General features: G+C 41.0%; 1 protein-coding gene and 1 long non-coding RNA gene across 2 annotated transcripts; one reads left to right on the top strand and one right to left on the bottom strand.

The window, feature by feature from the left end:
- Positions 1-452: 452 nt before the first annotated feature.
- LOC134223742 (uncharacterized) lies at positions 453-1,719 on the bottom strand. The gene is made up of 3 exons (XR_009982700.1): positions 1,446-1,719; positions 1,250-1,380; positions 453-1,169 (listed from the first exon to the last, which is right to left on the bottom strand). It is a non-coding gene; the product is annotated as an uncharacterized LOC134223742 (long non-coding RNA).
- A 6,612-nt stretch (positions 1,720-8,331) lies between these two features.
- LOC134227752 (probable DNA mismatch repair protein Msh6) lies at positions 8,332-12,249 on the top strand. The gene is given in 4 exon segments (XM_062709426.1): positions 8,332-9,103; positions 9,161-11,635; positions 11,699-11,854; positions 11,921-12,249. Coding segments are annotated over 4 exon segments (3,402 nt in total). The 5' UTR covers positions 8,332-8,452; the 3' UTR covers positions 12,041-12,249.
- Positions 12,250-17,589: the final 5,340 nt, after the last annotated feature.

The raw sequence follows: 17,589 nt of genomic DNA, 5'->3' as shown, positions 1-17,589 counted from the left end.
GCGTGAAAATAATATGTCAGAAAAAAATTAAGAAAAGTCATAAAAAAATAATTACATAGGATTTGGAATAGATTTGGATTGGATTTAGATTGGATTTGGATTGGATTTGGATTGGAAAATGGTCTATTTTATCGTTATGCAATTTGTGAATGAACCCTTATTGAAAACGCAGCCCGAATGCGGCTGCCAAATGCATTGACTGCGTTCGACGCTAGTTAATCAGCTGCGTCCGTGTGTACTGCCAATATAAAAAAAAATACACGAGACACCGTGTGTTTAACACATACATTTGCGCAAATTGTCAAAGCAAATCAATGTCATGTGTAAAACTTACGACATCGATCATTCGAAACTCATCATCTGTTCGTATACCATCCACACGATGTTAACGTGTAAATCAAATCGAATTCAGTTGAATCATTTGGCATTTTCGCTTGCTTTATGCATGACTTTAAAGTATAATCGAGATGAACTTCATTTGTTAACAAATGAATTTCGTGTTTTCTTTCATATTTATATAATGATGAAGTATATGCAAATTCCGTCCGGAATCCGATTTCCGTTATCGAATCGAAACCCAATTGAAGAAACATTTGTTTTGCTATAACTTCACCGAATCAACAATGGAGTTATAGAAAAAAAAACTTTCTTCGGTTTTCGTCCTTCTAACGGAAATCGCATTCCGGGCGGAACTAATAAAATGAAAACGAATGTAAAAAATATATATGATTAATAAATTGCTCCGTTTAATTAATAAAAATGAATTGGTTGGCTACCAGCGGGTGCCGCTTCACGCTTGAGAGTATAGCCCCAAACGCAATACAACGGAACGGCGACGGAAACGGAAAATTTGACAGTTAGCCCATATATTTTCTGTTAAATTTGCCGTTTCCGTCGCCGTTCCGTTGTATTGCGTTTGGGGCTTATCTTTGCCGTCTTCCTCTTCAATAGAACGAAAGTTATGACTTAGCATTATTTGCATCAATCAGCCGGTTATAAAAGTTCCTATGGGTAGGTGATGCTTCTGGTTGAAATTCCGTGAGTGTCGTAGTCCGATCTTGATTTATTCCCCATCCCCACCGTCTCCATCGGGAAGTAAACCTTCACTACTGTCCTGCGACAGCTTCCAAATTCCATGTTGGTTTGGTGGATGTACTTGTATGGATTTACTGTTAATGAGACATATGTTTTATTGAGGGAGTTGAGGCACGGACCATTTATCTTGTGTGTATTAAATAAATATGCTTACCTGTTTGTAAGATGGTAGTAAGTGTTACGGTGATCTTCTAAGCATTCCATTATTTGATGTTTCACGAGCTCAGGAAAGACTCAGGAAAGCTCAGGAGGGAATTGGAATACTCAAATACATCCGGCTGTTTACTAAAAGACGAATATAGTTATAGAACTAGCCCCTTATAGAAGCACTTATCATAATCGAATATTACCTGTTGATGGGACGACGGTTGCTAATTCTGTTTAAGTTGTAGTTCAGCGATGTACGACTTGTGCGGTTGGATTGTTGGCCGCTGCTATATAAGATTGTTGGGTACTTATGAGGAGATGAAAAAATACATGGTGATTATAATATGTTCCACTATAGTGGAACTATCAACCTACCGATTTTACTCCTGATTTCGTCCATGTTCATCGGAGAAATTATTTATAGTTTACAGCGTTTATTTTTCGAACCATGTGCTTTCTCGTTGAAAAAGTAACACAATTAAGTTTGTTTGAATGCATCTCTTATTAGTTTGAGTTTTATAACATTTCATAGACAAACATAAGAAATCGTGGTGTATCAAGTATGAAAATTGCTATAAATAATGACATTTGAACTGAGTTTGTGAAGAACATCTTAGTGATGTGAAATGCATTAGACTCCATGGTGTAAATTGAAATGAAATATTCACATTTTGGAACATATACGTCCAATGTGTATTTGTTATCGGTATCCATTGATATGCACATCATATTATGGTGGAACAAGTATGGAATACGACATAAACATTGACATATGAAATGAGTTTGTGAAGAACATGTCATCTATGTGAAGTACACCAGACTTGATGGTGTAAGCCGATTGAAAATATCCATATTCCGAAAAACATGAATCGAACGTGTATTTTTTTATCAGTGTAATAAACTATGGTCCAATACACCGAGTTGATCATTGACGTTTGAGACGGGCGCTGTTTACTAAGAATGAATACTTTTTCATTCATCGAGTTCATGCAAGTGTTCATTTTTAGTAAACAGCGCCCGTCTCAAACGTCATTGTGTTCATTCGGTGCATTGGACCATATGGTTTCACAGTGTGACGTCACACGTATGTAGCCACGGCTGCGTCCTGGTGAATTTCTTCCATATTTGACAGGTATCGGTGGTTTGTATATAAACAAAGGTTCATCCGCTTGCTGCGGGAGATAGGATGAACCTCATGAACCTACCACCGATAAATGTCAAATTGAGTTCATTCGATTGAGTTTTTGAGGTTATGTTTATTTGATGTAAAACCTTATAGAGGAAGATTGTCGCTGTCGTCACTGGCGAAACATCTTTTGCTGGCGAGGATAGGACACTAAATGTCAACAAAGGAAAAATCAGAACGTTTTGACAGATAGGTACCCAACATGTTTGGGGACGATAACAATGGGAACCGCAGCGACAATAGTCCTCTATAGTTTATTACCTCTATTGTACTTCCGCAATCAGTTGAGTAGATGGCAGTAGTGGACCAACGTATATCAATTCAAAAGTTTACACAGGATTTTCAATAAAATTTGTTCTAGCCTAAATATCTGTATCTGTGGTATAACCGAGCGGAACATAATTCTGTTCTACTAGGTTAAATGCATCCATCCGATCCATCCAGAATGATTTCCGATGAGTTCGTTATTTTTCAAAAACTTCTTGACAAGTTGATACTGAAAGCTCAACTGTCAAAACTAGAAAACGAAAAGAAGGGTGCCCGGATGTGCCGAATGAGTGCCGAACTGTGACGCGGGCACGATGTGCCGAGTGGTTTACCCCTTGGAATAAATAGGCTTTCCATTGTGCGCATTTGTATTTTATGTGCCGGTAATCTCGATCTCCAATCGATTGCCAAACGCGGTCCCAATTTAAAATATATTTGAATTAACGGTTGCGGATGTTTACACACGTATCGGATGCCTAAAATATATTTTAGTTTCCAGATGAAGATTGTCGCTGTCGTCGCTGTCCGGAACATCTTTTGCTGGCGAGGATAAGGGATCTAAATGTCAACGAAGGAAAAATACATACGATTTGACAGTTGGGTACCACTCATGTTTCGGACAGCAGAACTATTAACAGTGTAACCATTGTGCCAATTGATTTACTCAAATGTGACCATTATTTTATGACTGTATTTGTTATTAGTTTTCATGAATAAATTCAGTATTATTGAGTTCTTCGCTGAGTCTAAACGCTTGTTTATTTTGTTCGCCTGTTAAGAGGTTATGGGACCAGCCCAACTAGTTTTTTTCGGGAGCGCGGATCACAAGAAGGTGTTTAGTATGGAAGATGAAGCGAGGACCCTTCGGATTAAGCCATTTGATGGCACCGGATTTAACAATTGGTGTTTCCGAATAAAGACGTATTTGCAGCAGCTGGATGTTTTGCATTGCGTCGAGATGGCTGCCGAAGATGAGGATTTTTGGCATGTACCAAGTACAGATTCCGAAGATGTGAAAAAGAACAAGAAAGTTCAACAGGTGGCGCGCATTAAACAGGACAATAAGTGTCGATCCGTACTCATTCAAGCTATTGCGGATAGCCATCTTGAATACGTTAAAGATAAAGTGAGTCCGAAGCAGATATGGGATAGCCTTCATAATATTTTCGAACGAAAGAGCATTACAAACCGTTTTATGCTCAAGCGACAGCTACTTTCAATGCGTTACGATGAAAGTGAACGTCTTCAGGAGCATTTTCTTAAGTTCGACCAATTGGTGCGCGAGGTTAAAGGAGCCGGAGCAAGGATGGAAGAAGAAGACATTATTTGTCATCTGATGCTTACAATGCCGGAAAAGTACGATGCAGTGACCACCGCTATGGAGGCGGTTTCCGAGAATCTTACTTTGGATATGGTACGAAGGAAATACCTGGACGTCGAGGCTAAGCGAAGAGGACAGCATCGGCAGGAAAAGAAGAAGCAGCATTTTCTGGGAAACAAAAGATGGGTGCGTTGTCTAAAGTGAAGTGTTTTGGATGTGGTAGTTTAGGCCACAAGAAGGCACAGTGTAATAAAAGTGAAAGCTTCGAGCTCCGAAAGCCAGAAAAGAAAAAGTTAGTGCATAAAGCACACATGAGTATGAAGACCGTAAGCTTTGTAGCTGCTGACAGTGAGGTTGCTGCGGCAGTTGAGCAGGGGGTGAATGATCCCAAGTGGTATCTTGATAGTGGCGCGTCTGAGCATATGGTTAATGACAGCACATTATTTGATTCAATGGAAAGATTGAACACACCGGTTGCAGTTCAGACCGCGAAGAGTGGAGTTGTTTTGCAGGCTCATCGGAAAGGAACGGTTGCTGTGTATGCTGTAGTGAACAACGAGCGGATCAAAATCGTGATGAAAAATGTGCTGTACATCCCAGATCTGGCATTGAATCTTCTTTCTCTTCGGCGTCTGGAGAGTTCTGGAAAGAAAGTTATCTTCTATCGTGGCTGTGTAACGGTGGAAGCTGATGGTGAAATTGTAGCAATTGGCAGGCAGGCTGGCAAGTTATACTGCATGAGTTTCGAGCGTAAAGAGAACATCTGTGAAAGTGCTATGGTGACCGGAAAAGTTTGCAAAAAGCTAGAACTGTGGCATCAGCGATTTGGTCATTTGGGAAGTGAAAATCTTGCGAAGCTGGTTTCGAAGAACATGGTGGAAGGTATGAAGATAGAAGAGATTCCAAATGTATCCGTGAAAACGTTATGTGAAGCTTGCATCATTGGGAAGCAAACCAGAGAACCATTTCAGTGTCGTGTAGAAAAGCGAGCAAGTCGACCGCTGGAAATAGTGCACAGTGACGTTTGTGGACCGATAACCCCGGTGACGTGGGACGGACATAACTATTTCGTCACGTTCACAGATGATTACACTCACGTTTCTGTTGTGTATCTCATGCGATCGAAAAGCGAGGTTTTGAAATGTTTTGAAGAGTTTGAGGCTATGGCGTTCGCGCATTTCGGTTTGAAAATAGGTCGACTGGTTTGCGACAACGGCGGAGAATATGTGGGAAACGTATTCAAAATGTTTTGCCGTAAGAACGGTATTCGAATGCAAACTACTGTGCCATATACACCCGAACAGAATGGTGTAAGTGAGCGCCTCAACAGAACGATAGTGGAAAAAGTTCGAACTATGTTGATTTCGAGTGGAATATCGAAGAATATGTGGGGTGAGGCGGTCTATGCAGCTGTTTATCTTCTGAATCGGAGTCCGTCTGTGGCCGTGGACGGTAACAGAACACCGTATGAAGTTTGGCATGGCAAAAAGCCGAATGTTGCGAATCTTCGAGTTTTTGGAAGTGAGTGCTACGTGCACATTCCGAAACAATTACGGAAGAAACTCGATTCGAAAAGTGAAAAAGTGATTTTCGTCGGGTATGCCCCAAATGGGTTCCGTGTATGGAATGGGAAAAAGGTATTTGTTGCTCGAGACGTTATATTCAACGAAGAAAAATTAAGACATTGCTCCGTTACGGAAGACTCTCAGGAAGCGGAAAGTGATGTGATTGTGATCGAGAACTTTGCGCATGATGGTAGAACTGATCAAAATGATCAATCTTCTACAGTAGAAAAAATCTCGGAGACAACTGATCTTGAAGAGGAAAGTGATTCAGGCGAAGACTCTGAACAGTGGCATGAGGCAGATATGAATTCGAACGACGTCGACACGGGTCTGCGACGAACCGGTCGCTCAAGAGTGCAGCCTGCGTGGCATAATGACTATGATTTGAGTGCAACAGCGTTTGCCTTGTGCGCCGAAGATTATTTGGAAGATATACCATCGGACATCGAAGCTCTTAAGAAGAGGAGCGATTGGCCGTCGTGGAAAAGTGCAATTGAAGAAGAATTACTATCACTCGAGAAAAACAATACTTGGTGTTTAGTGAAGCGACCTGCTGGTCGGAAGCTTATTGACAATAAGTGGGTTTTTAAAGTGAAAAGAAACAGCGACAATACTGTCGAGAGGTACAAAGCCAGACTGGTGGCTCGCGGTTTTTCCCAGCGCCCTGGTTTTGATTTCTCAGAGACTTATTCACCAGTTGCTAAAATGTCGACCTTACGGATTATATTGGCACTTGCGAATTCAGAGGACTGGCATGTTCATCAGATGGATGTCACATGCGCATTTTTGAATGGTTTTTTGAATGAGGACATCTATATGCGTGAACCAGCTGGCTTTGAGAGGGGTAATGGTCTTGTATGTAAGCTGAATAAGGCCATTTATGGCCTTAAACAAGCATCTCGAAGCTGGAATCAGCGGTTCCATGATTTCATCAGCGGGCTTGGTTTCTGCAGAAGTGAACATGATTTTTGTTTGTATTATCGACGACAAAACGGAGTGGTGATGTATCTGGTCATCTACGTTGATGATATTTTGATCACCAGTAGTTTGGATGCTGAAAAACGACTGTCCACAGAATTCGGAATGAAAGACCTTCAGGATGAAAGACCTACAGACCTACAGTGAGCTGTTTTCTGGGATTAAATATTCGGCGTAATCGTGAAGAGAGAATTATGACGATCGATCAACAAGCATACATTCGAAGTGTGCTCAAAAGATTTGGAATGAGCGATTGTAAGCCCACCGCTACTCCAATGGAACCACGACTAAAGCTAGAGAAAGGACTAGATAAAAAAAGAGGTAACAGACAAGCCGTACAGAGAGCTAGTCGGCTGTCTGATGTACTTGATGGTGACATCTAGGCCGGATTTATCAGCAGCGGTAAACTATTTTGCTGGTTTTCAGTGTTATCCTACAACCGAACATTGGATTCACTTGAGACGTGTTTTACGCTATCTGAAAGGCACTGAAAATTTCAAACTGGTGTATCATTCAAAGAGCTCGTCAAGTAAGCTAGAAGCGTTTGCTGATGCGGACTGGGGTAATGATCCGAACGATCGTAGATCGGTTTCTGGGTATGTTACTAAGTTGTACGGGTCAACTATTACTTGGGCGACTAAGAAGCAAGGTTCCGTTGCCCTATCAACTACGGAGGCGGAACTAATGGCTCTATGCCAAGCAAGTTGCGATGTGGTGTGGATACGAAATTTGCTAATATCTATTGGACAGAAAGTTGAGGAGCCAACTACTATCTTCGAAGACAATCAACCGTGCATCGCTGTTACAAAGGATCCTCGTAAACACAAACGTTTGTGAGAGAGTTGGTGGAGAAGGGACAGATACGATTGGTGTATCTGCCTACCGAAGAACAAGTGGCAGATATTCTGACAAAAGGATTACCATCGCCACGATTCCGTAAACTAAGATAACAATTAGGAATCATCAATTGAAAGGAGATATTAACAGTGTAACCATTGTGCAAATTGATTTACTCAAATGTGACCATTATTTTATGACTGTATTTGTTATTAGTTTTCATGAATAAATTCAGTTAGGAATGGGCGTTTTTCGGAAAAATATCGATACTGCCGAATCGATGTTTTTATTGTCGTAAAATCGATGCCGAAAAATATCGGCGTTGAAACATCGATATTCCGATATATCGATACGCCCATACGCCCGAAAAATTAAAAGCACGAGCAAAAAAAAAAAAAAAAAAAACAGGTTAGTTTAGATTTTTTATTTCAGGTCATCGAATCGCACATCAAAGTTTCGCTGTTTCGCAGTTTTTAACAGATTGTGCCTAATGTGCTATATTTTTGGAATTCAAAAAATCGAAATCCGATATCCGCTAGAAAAAATCGATACAGTCAAATATCGAACTTAAAAAAATCGATACGAAATATCGATTAATCGGAGAGAAAATATCGATTCCCGATATATCGTATCGGTATCGCCCATTCCTAAATTCAGTATTATTGAGTTCTTCGCTGAGTCTAAACGCTTGTTTATTTTGTTCGCCTGTTAAGAAGAACAAAAGGAACCGAAGCGACAATCTTTATCTGGTAACTAAAATATCTTTTGCCTGCCTCAATATCTGTTATCTGTGCCTTTACCCAGCATTTGCCGTGCCCAAAAATTTTCAATACAATAAAAGCAATAAAAAGTTTCACGTCTATTTGGCTGTGGTTACCGCACGAGGTTGAAGTACGCAGCCAGTGAGCTTCATTTATTTTGTTTGATGTCAAAGTCAAACCAAACTCAAATGCGCGCGTTGTTTTGCTATCGCCGGTCGCCGTTTCATCTGTATCGAACTTTGCTTCTACGTTCCGCGATTTTGTGTGAAGACTAGTGAAGAAAAATAACAGTGCCATGTCCAAAAACAAAGATAAATTGAACAGTTCGAATACTCTGTTCAATTACTTTTCCAAATCGCCGGCAACGCCAAAAATCAAACCGGCCTCCGCTTCCAATCCCGGAACACCGGTAAGTAGTGCAGCGGTTGCTTCAAAAGCGGACACCCCAAAGAGTGTAAAAAAGGAGAAGGTCGCACCGTCGCCGGCGACAAAGGAAAAAGTTTTAAATGAGTCCCGCGGAGATACAGATGAGGATGAGATTCAACCGATGAAGAAGCGAAGGCGAATTATCGTGGATCAGGAAGATGAAGACGGAGACTCGGACAGCGAGAACCGTGTCAAGAATGATAAGACGCCCCCAAAGACGGAGTTGTTGTCCTCATTCAAGCGGGTGGAAAAGGACGATGCTTCAGAATCACCGGTGCAGAAAAGGGTGAAAATCGAGAAGACGGATTCCAGCGAAGGGCAGCAGGATTTGGCGGATCTGGGCGATGAGAAAGATCTTACCGGCTCCGTATTGGATGAACCAACCGTGTGGGCTCATCAGAAGCTGGACTTCATAAAACCGGAGAAGATCAAGGATATTCAGGGCAACAGACCGAGCAGCGAAAAGTATGACTCCCGAACACTTTACGTGCCGGAATCATTTCTCAATACGTTGACGCCGGTAAGTTTGTCGTTGCTTGAAATTTTTTTTTGCATATGAACCTTCTTTTTGTTGCAGGCCATGCGTCAATGGTGGGAATTAAAATGTCGCCACATGGATTGTGTGCTTTTCTTCAAAGTAGGAAAGTTCTATGAACTTTATCATATGGATGCCACTGTCGGGGTTGAAGAATTGGGGTTTTCTTATATGAAGGGTGAATTTGCTCACTCCGGATTTCCTGAGCAAGCCTACGAGCGCATGGCCACTTTGTTAGTCGAGAAAGGATTCAAAGTGGCCAGGGTCGAGCAAACCGAAACACCGGATATGATGCAGGAAAGATGCAAAAAGAATAAATCCAACACCAAGTACGACAAGGTGGTGAAGCGTGAGATATGCCAAGTATCTTTGAAGGGGACAGAAGTATTTGGCCAACAAGTTCATTTGACACTGAACCATCAGCCAAAGTATATGCTTGCTATTACGGAACGGATCAAAGGTGAAGTTGGCAGCCGATATGGCGTTTGTTTCATTGACACTTCCTTGGGAATCTTCCATGTTGGTGAGTTCGAAGATGACACCCAAGGTTCTCGGCTACTCACACTCCTGTCCCATTATGCGCCGGTACTGGTTCTGCAAGAGAGGAATGTGATTTCGAGTGGGACACAACAAATCTTTAAAACTGTTCTGGCAGGAATCAGGAAGGAGGCTCTAACGAACGAGTCTCAATTTTGGTCCGCTGAGAAAACGTTAAAATACCTTGCGGAAAATTTCTACGGTGGTTCTACTGAGGAACAGAATTCAAAGTGGCCACTGGTGATTCGTTCATTGTTGGACAAAAACGATCATCTAGGATTGACTCCCGATGATAATTACAAATTAGCGTTGAAAGCTTTAGGAGGTTCCATTTGGTATCTGAAGCGGTGCCTATTGGATCAGCAAATTATAGCTCTGGCTAGTTTTGAGTTGTATATTCCCCCAGATGATGTAGAAATACGCAAGGATTTAAAGATTGTTAACACCAATCGTTTTATGGTGCTGGATTCCATTACTTTGAACAATCTCCGGATCACTGAAGGGGAACAATCACTGATCAATAAGATGGATCACTGTTGCACGAAGTTTGGCAAACGTCTCCTCCATCATTGGATATGTTCTCCTAGCTGTGAAAGGCATGTGATTGTCGAACGTCAGGAGGCAGTTTCAGAACTGTTGGACGATGTTTCGCTACTGCAGGATGTGCGACAAATTCTCGGCGAACTACCAGATCTCGAGCGGATGCTGGCTCAAATTCACACCTTTGGTAATGCAGATCGCGTTAAAAACCATCCAGATGGAAGGGCCATCCTCTACGAAGAACAAACCTACGGAAAGAAGAAAATCCAGGACTTTATCAACACGTTAAGAGGATTCAAAGCTCTGTGCAGCCTGCCAGAATTGTTTAAAAAAGCCTCCTCGAAGCTTATGATACGATTGACTCAGACACCCGAATATGTCCCAGATATGGCGGATTAGATTCGTTTCTTCGAAGAATCTTTTGATCATGAAGCAGCGCTCAAAACCGGGGTAATTGCCCCAGGAGAAGGCTTGGACGCAGAGTACGATGCTGTTGGAAAAGAAATTAACGATATCCTAGAGGAACTGGAAGAATACAAACGAAAGCAGGAAAAATACTTCGGATGTAAGATAGTCTACTTCGGAACTGATAAGAAACGCTTCCAGTTGGAAATTCCAGAGAGCTCCGCCAAGAAGGCGAACAGTGGTTATACGTTGGAAGGGCAGAAAAAAGGCAAGAACGGCGTCAAGCGCTACCACACGGATGAGACTCGCGACTTTCTGAAACGGATGTTGCAAACCGAGGATCAACGCAAGCTGGTTCTCAAAGATTTATCTCGAAGAATTTTCGAAAGGTTCTCCAGCAGTTACGAAATGTGGAAAGTCTGCATCGACCTTACCGGAACATTGGATGTTCTAACTTCTTTGGCGGAGTACGCCCGGAGCGAAGGAAATATGTGCGTACCGGAAATGTTGGATGACGATCAAGGACAGATCTTCGACTTGGAAGAAGGGATTCATCCATGCGTGAGCGATTCGGAAAATTATATTCCGAATGGTGTGAACATCGGTGGGGAAGGGGCTCCACTTGTGCTGCTGACGGGTCCCAATATGGGCGGCAAAAGTACTTTGATGCGTCAGGTCGGCATATTAGCCATCATGGCACAAATCGGTTCGCGTATTCCCGCAGAAAGTTGCCGGATGACTTTGATCGATCGCATTTTCACCCGCTTGGGAGCCAACGATGACATTATGGCAGGACATAGCACTTTTCTTGTGGAGCTGAACGAGACGTCTACAATTTTGAAGCACGCCACTCGCAAAAGTTTGGTACTGTTGGACGAGTTGGGACGAGGAACGGCCACCTACGATGGAACGTCCATTGCTGGAGCGGTGGTCAATTACTTGGCGGATCTGAAATGCCGTTCGATGTTTTCCACCCATTACCATAACTTGGTGGACAGCTTCACCATGGACAGTCGCGTTCGGTTGGGTCACATGGTATGCAAATCTATCAACATCCTCAAATCTAATTCAAAATTGACGTTACATTTGTTCAACTAGGCTTGTATGGTGGAAAATGAAGACGATGAAGATCCAACCCAGGAAACGGTCACATTCCTTTACAAATATGCGGATGGAGCATGTCCCAAGTCGTATGGATTCAATGCCGCAAAATTGGCTGGCATGCCGGCCTGCATTATCAAGCGGGCTCATGAGGTATCATTCTTTTCTATACCCTATCTTATTCGAATTCAAATAAAATAACATATGTCTTTCTAATAGCTTTCTAAAACCATGGAAGCCGATGCGTTGAAGCGCAGAATCTTCACCAAGTCACTTCTCCAAGCTGACCATCAGGATCTGAAAGATCTCCTGCATAAGCTGAAGGCATGTCGGTTTTAAGATGCTCTTAGCGGTAAGTACCGAATGCCTACTCATACTACCAAACCAATAAAAAAATCCTGTTCCTGCGTACAATACATGATCCATGACAAAATCCTATAAGTCTCGCAGTATTACATCCCAGTTTTGTTCTAAGAACCCGTATACGACGTTAAGTTTTATGTTGCTTCTGTAGAGTAAGTTCTAATAAATTCCCATTGTTCAACAGAGTCCCGAGAATCGGAAACCCAATATAAATAGAGTAAAACGAAAGAATGCCTATTTTTGTCATTAATTTTCCGGGACTAGAACTGTTGTAAAAACTCAAAGGTGCAGCCCAATCGGGTTGTACGCAAAGGTGACGTAGGACTACGTAGCTATTAGAAATTGATGATATTTGCCATAATAATTGGTGTCGTTTTATTTACAATGAGCAAACTGCTCGGAGGCCAACTGAATCAAGAAGTCGAATAGTTGTTCCCAGTTGGATGGACTTTGATTTTCTAACCGTGGAATTAACATGACTCATCGGCCGCTGAAGCCACTCGACTGGCTTTCAGTCGGGGACATTACAGTCCTTACTTTACCACGTAAGCTTACATCGCGGGCGAAAACCAAACGTTGCAAATTAATATATTTGCGTTTGGTTTCACGCCACTTCTGATTCTGCTTATTTCTCCTTTATTTCGGCCATTTTTGAGGATGGTGTCCTCCAAAAAGGTCTTTATACAAAAGAAGGTTGATCCGACAATCCGATATGAACTTTCTTCAAAGTGCAAAACTCAATCGTAACTAGCAAATTTCATAGCGCGGCGGAGGGAGATGATGCAATTAATTTGAACGGATGGAATCACTAACAGCAACCAAACTACCACGCCAAACCCGATGTCGCCGAAACAATCCATTTTCGCAATTAACTCTTTCTTTCTATAAAATGCTGGTCCTGAGAAGAACCAATTTTCTTTTCCCAATGCGTCTTTCCAATAACTAACTGCATCCAAACGCTTGTCAGCACCTTGCGTTGAAATTGTCCGACCGTCACTTGATGATTTTTCGCTAAGCCTCCACCATTTGGAATAAATTTTCAGCATTGCCACTGCTACCCACGCCTTCATGCTGCTGTTTCCGCTCCGCTGCATCAAATTTTGTCGAACCGCTTATTCCGCTCTTTCCGCGGAATCCCGATCAAAATGGCTCGCGCGCGTTCCGGAAAGCAGCTTTCTTGTATTCAATAAATTAAGCCCGTTAGCCCCGCCCTTTTGTGATCTCTATGGTTGTAAATATAATGTGCACTCGTAACGATTAATGAAGGGGTGGGCTAATGGAATTTCTTCATTAGATATAAGAAAACTGCTTTTCAGCGCGCGCGAGCCATTTCGATCGGCATTCTGCAGACAACGGACCGTTCGGAGAATGACAAATTCTATGAATCCTATGAAACTTTTTCGCAAGATTCTGAATTTGATTATGAGATGTTGTTTATCTAAGATGCGTACCGTCGTGCGGGGCTTCTTTTGACAAATCGGGGGCTACTTTGGACATTTTGAAACAAGAATTACAGCGTAAATTTATCTCAAATTGTTATTATCAACATGTGGATGTCTTGATAATAGTTGAATGGCAACTTTATGTTTCAAATTTGATATTTTTTCCATTTTGTTTTTCTAGGAAATCAAAAATCCAAAGTAGCCCCCGGAGTCAAAAGAAGCCCCGCACGACGGTACTGTTGCGAGGGATGACAACAGAAATTTGACTCAAGACGAAGTTTCTTCATATTTCAAAACATTATCTCTTGGCATCTGTCTGTCCGAGCGACGTTCGCCGATGGGTGGTTGCTGTAGATAGTTTCCACTGAGGTGGCGTCTTCATTGATTTTATACAAAAGAAGGTTGATCCGACTATCCGAAATAATCTTTCTTCAAAGTACAAAACTCAATCGTAAATAGCGAATTTGATAGCGTGTCGGAGGGAGATGATGCAATTAATTTGAATGGATGGGATCACTAACAGCAACCAAGCTACCACGCCAAACCCGTTGCCTCCGAAACAGTTTATTAACGCAATTAACTCTTTCTTTCCATAAAATGTTGGTCCTGAGAAGAACCAATTTTCTTTTCCCAATGCGGCTTTCCAATAACTAACTGCATCCAATCGCTTGTCGACACCTTGCGTTGCAACTGTCCGACCGCCACTTGATGATTTTTCGCTAAGCCTCTTAAGGTTGAAATAAAATTTCAGCATTGCCACACTGCCACCCACTTCGTGCTGCTGTGTTCGCTCCGCTGCATCGAATTTCGAACCGCTCTCTGTGGAATCTCGATCAAAATGGCTCGCGCGTGCCGAACAGCAGCTTTCTTGTATTTAATAAATTAAGCCCGTTAGCCCCGCCCCTTTGTGACTGATATGGGTGTGAATATAATGTGCACTCATAACGATTAATGAAGGGGCGGGGATAATGGAATTACTTCATTAGATATAAGAAAGCTGCTTTCCGGCGCGCGCAAGCCATTTCGATCGGGATTCCGCAGATAACGGACCGTTCGGAGAATGACAAATTCTAAGAATCCTATGAAATTTTCTCGCAAGATTCTGAATTTGGTTATGATATGTTGTTTATCCAAAATGCGTATTGTTGCGAGGAATAACAGCAGAAATTTGACTCAAGACGAAGTTCTTCATATTACCAAACATTATCTCTTGGCATCTTTTTGTCCGAGCGACGTTCACCGATGGGTAATTGATGTAGAAAGTTTCTACTGAGGTGGCGTCTTCATCGATTTTATACAAAAGAAGTTTGATCCGACTATCCGAAATAAACTTTCTTCAAAGTGCAAAACTCAATCGTAAATAGCGAATTTGATAGCGCGTCGGAGGGAGATGATGTAGTGAATTTGAATGGATGGAATTACTAACAGCAACCAAGCTACCACGCCGAATCCGATGCCACCGTTAACTCCATTTTCGCAGTTAACTCTTTCTTTTCATAAAATGTTGGTCCTGAGAAGAACCAATTTTCTTTTTCGATGCTCCTTTCCAACTGACACCACAATTTGTAATAAATTTTCAGCATCGGCACTGGCGGTGCGGGATCGCCACAGTGCTATTTTTATGGTCAACCCTTTCTTCATATGAAATGCTGGTTCGTTGAGATTGAATGATCTGCAGCAACACATCGAGCACCACCACCAATGTGATGGATTTTCTTTGAAAATGTTATTAGCGCCTCCGTGATGCTGTGTCCGCTCCGCTGTGATCGCTTTGATGCGTCCGCTCTACACTGAAAATATTCTACACGCTTCTTTAATATTCCTTTACACGTTAATCGAACGTGTTATTTCAATTCAAAAATTCAATAACATTCCACGTTAAAATGTTGAGAAATGTTATTGAATCGATACCACTGGATATTTCTACTCAATATAACGTGTTTTGCACATCGTTGACTACTGAACCTATTTTGAACAGTTTTCTGACAAGCGGTAGAAGAAAATCATATAAAAAAGTAATCATGATGACGAAAGTTCCTGCAATGTGTGAAATAAACAAGATCTAGGTCAACTTGTTTCATTCTCCGGACCTACAGCAAAAAACAGTAAGCTGAGAGGTATGTTCATAATCAATTTTTTCTAGAAGTATTTCTTAAGTTCAATCTGTATTACAGATCCCACCATATCTCGAAAGTTCTAAGGACAATCGCGCACAGCTGAGGAGTACCAAGTGTTATTACAATAAAGCTACAAGTGGAAGCTTGAGTGGAAGCCTGTTTTGTTGTTACCTATATGTTTTAGTTTTCTGGAATCAAATGTTCAGATCTCAGATAGCGCATCATCATGTTCTCAGAACAATCATGTTCTGTTTCAGTGAGCATTTAAAAGGAGATAACATACATATATCAATAAATGTTCATGTTTAGAATTACCGATGTGTTTAATTTGTTTTATTAGTAGTCCCCTATATAGACTCGAAGAATAAATTAATCATTATTTAAAACGAGTATTTTTGCATAACACACAATGAATCCACATGATAAACACGTGAAATTATCATACATTTTCTCAAACCTTCTACGGCATTTTAACGTGTTTCACACGTGAGATCATAATGCGATTCAAATCTATTGAACGATTTATTTTTTGACATTTGAGACTGGTTTTACACGTTGCTTCAATATGTATCTCAAATAGTGAGGATTCACGTGTGAAACCAATAGCATGGGCGTGTAGAATATCTTCAGTGTACGTAAAATCTTGTTCAAACTGAGGATTAGATCCAAACCCGCAAGTGATTGATTTTTGATGTCTGTGCTAGTGATGCATGTACATGATTGGTTAGTTTACCTATTTCTAAACTTTTCATCAATTATCGATAATAAATAGTTGAAAAATAGTATTTTCATATAAATACAAAGAAACGTTGACTCATCCTTGATCAAACAGTACAAAAATATTGAAAATCCATCGAGAAACGGCTGAGATATTAAGGTTTAAAGTCTATCATATTTTCGTGACGGTCCCCGATTTTCGCAATCGTAAAGTGTACCCCAATATAGAGAACACAGACGTAGTCCTACGTCAAAAAATCAACACATTGAGTAAAAGTGAGATATTTTTTCAGGCAGTTGACCAATTTGCACCAAACCACCATGTATTCCAAATAAATTTTTGTTTATCAATTGAGAATATATCTCGCTTAACTTTTCAAAAGGACCTAAGTAATATTTTTTTCATGAATTAATTTGAGTAGTGCAATCAAAAGCTTTCATATTGGTCTGTTGATTGCGCTACTCAAATTAATTCATGAAAAAAATGTTAATTAAGACCTTAGAAGTTAAGCGAGATATCAAGTGTCGTTCGATGGAAGACTCGGGTAAATATAACTATACACTATAAAAAAATACACGAGAGGACCGTGTGTTTCACACATACATTTGCGCATAATGCCAAAGCAAATTAATGTCATGTGTAAAACTTACGACTTCGCTCATTCGGAATTCATCATCCGTTCATAAACCATCCACACGATGTTAACGTGTAGGGTAAAACGACCTATTATGGAGGGGTTAAGCACCGTGTCAAAACAAAATTGATTACAAAAATTCTTCATTACCTGTTGGTCGATTTCCACATTGTAGTACTTGAATAGGATGCTCGTTAACTATAGTTGCGTAAATATTACGTCAATTGTGCTGAACTTATATTGTTTTGTTTTTATCACAATAGAAACAAACTACCGCAATAATAGGACGCAGTTGCGCATATCGTTGCGATATTTTTGAAGTTCAGTCCTATTGTTGCGGTATTGCATGTAATTCTTATGGAGATCGATACCGCAACAATAGGACCTTAGCACTACCGCAATAATAGGTTCAAGGGATTCAAATTTTTAACGAAAAATGTTGATTTTTCATCATTTTGAACGGAATTTTGTCAAACAAAAGCTGTTCTAGTCGTTAATCCGAAGAGTTTTAGCGTACCCACAATTGTTTTCAATGGTATTATATCCAAAATGGACTACTTTAACACTACCGCAACATTAGGGCATACCACAACGATAGGACGTTTTACCCTAAA

The sequence above is a fragment of the Armigeres subalbatus genome, chromosome 3, assembly GCF_024139115.2.
Source record: "Armigeres subalbatus isolate Guangzhou_Male chromosome 3, GZ_Asu_2, whole genome shotgun sequence".
Classification (NCBI taxonomy): Eukaryota; Metazoa; Arthropoda; class Insecta; order Diptera; family Culicidae; genus Armigeres; species Armigeres subalbatus.
The sequence above is the reverse complement of the archived record's forward strand: the minus strand, read 5'-3'. Positions and strand labels throughout refer to the sequence as shown.